Below are 7,615 nucleotides of genomic sequence, written 5' to 3'. Positions count from 1 at the left end.
CCCCAATGCAAAACCCAAAGACCCTTGCTTGAACCTTAGAACTCTTCAATCGGTTTAGAACTGAATTTAGATCACAAGTAAAAAAGAATCAAATTTGTTCAATCACCCAAATGGTAGAAGTTAAATAGAAATCAAGAAAGATAAATGATATCCCTTGAACCCAATCCAAACAAGTATCAAGAACAATTGAAATAGGAAATCAAAATTGAAATACAAGTGATAACAATTGTATTCTAAATCAACACCTTGTGCATAAAGTAAAAAGAAAGTCAAAACACTCTCAACTCAATTCTGAAATATTTGATTACAACTCTTGATCTCCACAAAGAAGAGTTCATTTGGTATTTATAGCCAAAAAAATCAATGATAAGTTACAACACAATAACTACAATTGTAACTCCCACAATAACTAGGCTAATTATGTGATAATTATAATTGTAACTCTAACAATAACTATGTTTATTATAGGCATGTAATTGTTATGTAACTCCTTGTAACTCCAATCTTCTTAATTAACACTACTAATTATTTGTGGCACCATATAGTTATGAGCTCATTCTTGTAATAACACTAAGACAAGACTTAAGCCCAAATGAGTTACAATTGACTATATGGGCTTAATTAACTCAAATTAAAATAAAATAATCTAAAATAGTTAAAACAACTCAACTAATCCAGCCCCTACACAAGACTTATTCATCCATTACCAATAAGACTCAAACAAGCCCAAATTATCCCAAATCATTTAAACCCAATTAAAGTTACGAATTTGGGCTGTTCAAAAAGCTCATATTTAAACTTTCCACAATTGGCCAGCCCATCATCCACATGTTTTTGAGTGAAAATTTGGAGTAACTCTTTAAGCTTTTTTGTCTTTGATCTTGTTACTAGTCCGATGAAACTTTCTAGGTTTAGAGCTCTATTTGTGCTCACATCATTTAAAATTTGCTCTAAGTCACCTTTTGATGCTCTTTGAGTATCTTGAGTATTTTTAGCCTTGTTTGCATCAAGCATCGACGAACCAGAGCGCGCCGCATGGCAAGGCACGCTGACTCGGTGCCATGCAGGAGACCACGTTGGCAATATGCGTGCTCACGATCGGACAGCCCAGATGTGTTCCCTTGTGCGTAGACAATCTGGATCCATTGCCTCCTCATGCGCGATCATATGGTCAAGATCAAATCACGTTGAACAGTTTAGATTTATTTTTTCTTTAAACGCGATTGGATAGTCGAGATCAAATGCGATGAATGATCTAGATTTAACAGAGACGGATATAAATATCTCGCATCACACCGAACCTAAACCCTAGCTGCCAGCCTCCCGTTGGAGAAGATGAACCAGTCACCAGAGAAAGGGGTCGACTGCCACCTGCCGCCGTGTCAAAGAGACCTCCAACCGCTAAAAAGGGTAAAAATTCTTTAATTCGCTCGAAATTTGATTCCGAACACCCTCATGGTCAAATCAGAGCAAAAAGAACAGTAGATGAGCCGAAAACTGCGGGTAAAGCCCGAGGACGCAGCCGCGGACAAAACTTGAAATCACCTCCGATGAGCCCTTTCCCGTTTCCTGTTTCGTGCGGTTTTTCCACCATTGTGTTCACCATTCTGTTTTCTACTGTTTGTCCGTAGAAAAACGCTCAGCCATAAAGGTGAGCCAGCGGAGCCGCCACATTGGAAAATCTCGCCACCGATAAATTTTTATTTTTTGACTTTTTTTGGGCCAACCGAAGCCCCCTAACATGTTTTCTCGTAGGGATGGATATAAAACCGGCCAAAACTTGCCGAAAATGGCCAGGCTGAGGCAAACCGCCGCCGCGTTCAGTAGTGCAGTCGCTGGAGCATGGCGATGCCGCCGTGTCGGAATTCTGAAATTGGCCGGAAAAAATTTTTAACACCAATTTTAGGTTTTTTGGAATATTTTTAGGTAAGTGAAGCGTGTTTTAATCTCGGCAGAAAAATTAAGAAAATCGGGGATCGCCAGTAGGTGCAGTAGAAAGTTCGGTATTTCGGACATCGATTCAAGTATGAATCCCTCACCTTATTCTCTGTTATGGAATTGAAGTTTAATTATCAATAATACGATATTTCACGTAATTTATAAAATTTCGAGAATTAATTACAGGTTATCAATGGAGGCAGAGCTAGTCATTTATCATTGTTGTTTAACCGATTATTTGATTTTACAGCTTTAAATGCCTGAAAATATACTGAAATTGGTAAAATAATTCAGTTGTATTTCCTTGATCCATGTATTGTTTGTCTTGCGTTAATTTACGGTTAAATTCTGAAACTGAAAATTAAATGTAAACAGAAAATTGATTGTTTAAATGAATGAATGAATGGTAGCTTTACTGGATATCCTGAAAGGTGGTGGATGAACCGGGTACATAGGGAACTCTACTGTGAACGTCGCCTCATACTGGATGGGGTATCGAGAATTAGTATTTTTGACGCTCATACTAGATGGAGTTTGGGGACAACCCGTTTTACCCTTATACCAGACGGGGTATTAAGGGATGATATTTGTAACGATAATACCAGACGGGGTATGAGGATGGTTGTTAGTTGACAATGTTGAATAATAGTTCACACGTAGTTTGTAACGCCCAAACAATTTGGGCATTTTTTTGTTAGTATTAATTTTATTTAGTTTAATTTTAAAAAAAAAACGCCACGTCAGCGGCCCAGTCAGCAGCCCTGGCCAACCAGGACCTGCCGCGTGGCAAGACAACGTCGAGGGAACGGGCCACGTGGGCGATCCGCGTGCGTGCGGATCGGACGGCCCAGATGCGTCCCCGCACGCACGGACGGCCCAGATCAAGCGTGCGCACGGACGGCCCAGATGCAATCGCACGGACGGCCCAGATGCACGCGCACAGACGGCCCAGATTCAATAAATAATGGACGGCCCAGATTTAATCAAAATGGACGGCTGAGATCAAAAGGCAAAATGGTATAAATAGAACCCCCACACCTGACCACAAAAACCCTAACCGCCTGCCCTCACTGGAGAAGACGAACCAGACGCCGGAGGAGCCGGCCGCCGCCACTTGCCACCGCACCGGGGAGATTTCCGACCGTCGATCGAGGTAAATTTCATACCCCCGACTCTTTTTTCCACATTGAGTTCCCCTGTGGCCAAATCAGAGCCAAAATCCCGGCCAAACGACCGGAAAACACGGCCGAAACCCAGCGGCGCTGCCGCGTCCCTCCTCGGTTTTTGCCTCCGATGAGGCCCTTCCCAGCCTCCGTTTGATGCAATTTTTATATCACCGTGATCACCATTCTTTTCTCTACAGGTTGATCAGAGCCGAATCACCAAAACACGAATCTCACCGGAGAGCCGCCGCACCCGAGAGCACCGCCGCCGGTAAGCTTTGGTTTTTCGTAATTTTTTGGCCCCCCGAGGGCCCTAGGGTTGTTTTATCACAAGGACCGATGTAAGTGTGGCCGAAAAATGGCCAACCCGAGGCGAATCACCGCCGGAGCACGGCGGAGCCGCCGTGCCGGAATTGCGATATTGGCCGAAAGGGGCCCTGGGTCTAATTTGGAATTTTTTGGAACACGTGCAGGTACTAGTAGTGCGTTTCAGTTCTCCGAAAAAAATTCAGGGAAAATTAGGGACAGCCTGTAGGCGCACTGTGAAGCCGTGTTCGGACCCTGAAACGAGTAAGGACCCCTCACCCTATTTCCTATCACGGTATTAAAGTTCAATAATGATAAAACGGTAATTCTTGAATCAACGAATGTGTGAAATTGCTTAAGTTCGCTAATGGAGCCCGAGTCTAGTGTGTTTGTCGGTTAACTGTTATTTGGCATATTTTACAGTTTTAAATGCAGTATGAGGTTTGATGTTTTCATTTTATAGTTTCGTGTGCATATTTTACTATTTTATTGATTATGGGTTGAATGACTGAGAAACCGATGCTGTATGTTGTCTTGTTTGGCATAAATTACTGTTTCACTTGTTTGTGTGTGAATTGATGATGCTGACTGAGGAAAAGGGGAATGAAAGGTTATGTAAATTGATAATTGTATAATGTGATCAGCCTGACTAGATATCCTGGGAGATGGTGGACGGACCGGGTCCGTAGGGAACCCTACCGAGATTATGGTCTCTCATACTGGACGGGGTATGGAGACCCTATGTGTTTTGGCGCCCATACTGGACGGGGTATGGGGACGGCCCGTTCCACCCTCATACCGGACGGAGTATTGAGGTTTATAGTTTTGGCGCCCATACCGGACGGGGTATGGGGACGGCCCTGGAATCTGATTACAAGTGTTAAGGGTTCACGGGTAGCGGGACCCCTATGGATCCCCATGGATACTAGTAGGCTGGTAAAAGAGGTAAAATATGTTGTGTAATGATTGAATTACAAAAGGCGTGATAAGTATTATATTATACAGTTTATATGATTTCATGATGATGATAATGTTATTGCTTTCGTATACTGTTTTATAAATTTCACCGAGGTAAGTGGATGGTAAAGGTTTTATTATTGATAAAAGGATTTGTTGTAAATTATGCTCCATAGGTCTTTTTGTGTTTTCTACCCACCTTTACCTCCGTGACGGTGAGATATCGTGATGTCTTTACTGGGCTAGTGTAGCTCATTCCTTATTTAATCATTTCAGATCAGGAAGACATTGTTCCCGAGCCCGTTCCGCAGGAAGACATTGTTCTCGAGCCCGTTCCGCAGGAAGACGACGAAGGGGACGCCTAAAGACTCCATAGTCATATTCATAGCTTTTACTTTCGAGTTTCTCCTTTAGTTAGTTTGATCTTTTATATTTTGAGCACGTTTTTGGTTTTAGTGTAAGGGATGTTAATCGAAATTTTGACTTCGCTTCCGCATTTGACATTTTTAATACACATATTTCATTTTAAATTTCCGGGGCCGTTACATAGTTGGATATCCCTATGGGCTCCTAGGGATACCAGTAGGCAAATAAAGATGAAAAGTTATTGTTCTTGCTCACTTGAATATAAGATTAGAATGTTATTTGGGTTATTGTCTCTACAGATCGATTTTAGAAATCTCGCAAACGGTAAATATAGGCAATAAATGATTTTCTTTATAATAAATGAATTTACTTAAATCAATAGCTCCATTGGTTATTTTTATAATTTTTACCAACTTTTAGTTTCTGTATCGGTAAGTAGTGTGATATTTTCACTAAGTTAGTATAACTCACCCTTTCATTAACTATTTCAGATCAAGAAAAACAAGACTCAGATCCCGATCAACAAGAGAGTTATGAATAGTTCATCACCCGAACTCCTTTCAAAAGGTAGTGAAGGTCGTCCTAGAATGTCAATCATATTGTTTTTTATTTATTTTCTTGATTTTGTTTATTTTTTTAGAATGGTCGTTCTCGTATTCCTATTGAACACTTTAAATTATTGTGTAAAGAATGTAAACCCTAAATTCTATTATTTCACTTTTGCATTTAATATATGAATTTATTTCCTTTTAATTTCTGGCCCGTTCCAATTTGGCTTTTGAAAAAAGGGTATTTAAATATAGAAACATATATTTATTTGATTTTGAATGATGAATCGTTATCTATGTTAAATTTAATTTCTAACAAATATGTCTAATCATCAAAATAAAAATTTAACAAACATATACAATTGTAAAATAATAAAATTTTATTTTTCCATAAACTTCCTCTTAAATAAATTAAAAAGTAGAAATGAAAAGGTGGTCATTTTTTCCACTCCAGACACTTTTGTTTTACTAGACACCACTACATTAATTTATTGTTTTTAAATCAAAAAAGACGTTCGAATAAAAATAATTTAAAAAACGTGTGGAAGCAAATTAATTTCATTATTTTGAAACATTTTTCCACAAAGATTCATAATTAACTCATCTTTCTTAAAGAAGATTTTTTGGGTTTATTGGGGACAGCTTTCTTATGACCTGAAACAATCCAATCTCACCAGATGAAGTCCATAAGCTCTGAAAATCTTTAACCAAAGCTGCTATATTATGAAAACTTCATGAATTATTCTCATTACCATGATCATTACACAGCATAAAACCTCTACTACTCTTACATCTAATCAAAATTTGGGTTCCTTCTTTTTGTAGTTTTTTGTTTAGCATATTGTATAGGTATATACGCAGGGCGGGTTATGGCCATGGCCTTCTTTTCTTTCTTTTGATAATTTGGCCGGCTATATTGCAAGAATTCCGGTTGAGAAAATCTGGCCTCTGGAGTAAGGTGAGGTGGAGGTCTCTGCAGATCTTGATGCTTCTGATCTGCATTGCTCTTTGCGCTCATCCATCATTATCTGCCTTGATCGACACTCTGTGCTACAAAATGCTTTCTCCCCTCTGTATATCACCAAATAACTTATCATCATCACTCTCAGTTCTCATATAAATAACACAAAAAGCTTAATTAACAAGCTTTTCGTTACTTATTCAGTAAGAAATACAAGATGTTGCAGGATAAATTAATCAAAACTAGTTTGCAATTTCTACTACTACGTACAACGGGTTTAGTAAAAATAGATTTCGATCAATACCCAATACAATATTACGGAAGAATCAAGGTATATGTTGATTACCCAAAAGCAAAATTAAAGTAAATCAAGGTACTCTATCAAGTAAAAGGAAGAGTTGAATATTTACCTATACATGTATATGTCTTCGCCATGGAGTTTCTTCCTGCACAAGTGACATGAACTGAGAAAATCCAGAGTTGGGTACCCTGAAAGATCATCAAGAAATCTCGCCGGCGATTCCTTAACGGCGGAATAGTTATTACATACAATCCTCTCATCACTTCTTACACCATCGTAATAAACCTTAGTTGTAGACCTGTTAGGTCCATGGGACGTGACATACGTATAATTCTCCAAGCTCTCCATCTCCAAATCCTCAAAACCTGGTTTAAACTTGTCAAAGTTCTTCCCACACGGAATTGGATCTGAACGATTGGAACCCCCAACTGCGTACTTTACCAAAATTTCATGCCTGCCCACATCATTACATTTCTTCTCCAAAGCAGCAACAATCCCCAAACCAACCCCACCAACGTCGTACACCTTTAATCCTCTAGGCGATTGGATTTTCAAGTCTAGTGGACTTCTAGGGCTGGTGACGCCGTCGGAAACGGCAGTCCGATTGCCGGAAACCAACAACTCGGATATCTTTCCGATCATTGGGTTGATGTTGAGAATGTGGAGTGAAATGGAGGAGCTGGTTTATAAAAGGTGGAGAAGGAAATGGTTTGATGATGGAGTTGGTAGAATTAGCCCATTGGTTTTTTGTTTATAAGATGATGGGTGATGGATGATTTGCCGAAAATAAATTAAATTATTTAACTCCATTATTTACTAATAAAAAATAATTCCAAAGATAATTTAGTAAGTGGGCCAATTATTTTAAAACGTCCATATCTTATGATTGCGACCTGATCTCGGGATTGGGTCCCGCTGATGTTACTAAAGATTCCTCTCCCATCATCACCGTTCATCGTCAGGATACGTGGCATTAATCCACTCGATGCGGGACCCACTCAATAATTACTCAAACCACCAAAGTGTAGCTGTATTAGCTCACTGAATTGGAGGAGGCCCAATGTTTTGTTTTTTC

At 39.5% G+C, this 7,615-nt stretch overlaps 1 protein-coding gene across 1 annotated transcript; it reads right to left on the bottom strand.

Moving 5' to 3' along the window:
• Positions 1–5,999: 5,999 nt before the first annotated feature.
• Positions 6,000–7,290, bottom strand: LOC110817718 (FCS-Like Zinc finger 13). Its single transcript, XM_022046371.2, has 2 exons — positions 6,650–7,290; positions 6,000–6,349 (listed from the first exon to the last, which is right to left on the bottom strand). The coding sequence occupies exons 1-2, from the start codon at positions 7,180–7,182 to the stop codon at positions 6,190–6,192; spliced, it is 693 nt and encodes a 230-aa protein (XP_021902063.1). The 5' UTR covers positions 7,183–7,290; the 3' UTR covers positions 6,000–6,189.
• Positions 7,291–7,615: the final 325 nt, after the last annotated feature.

Source organism: Carica papaya, chromosome 7 (genome assembly GCF_054855325.1).
Source record: "Carica papaya isolate Zhongbai chromosome 7, ASM5485532v1, whole genome shotgun sequence".
Lineage (NCBI taxonomy): Eukaryota > Viridiplantae > Streptophyta > Magnoliopsida > Brassicales > Caricaceae > Carica > Carica papaya.
This window is presented reverse-complemented; position numbering and strand designations above follow the sequence as displayed.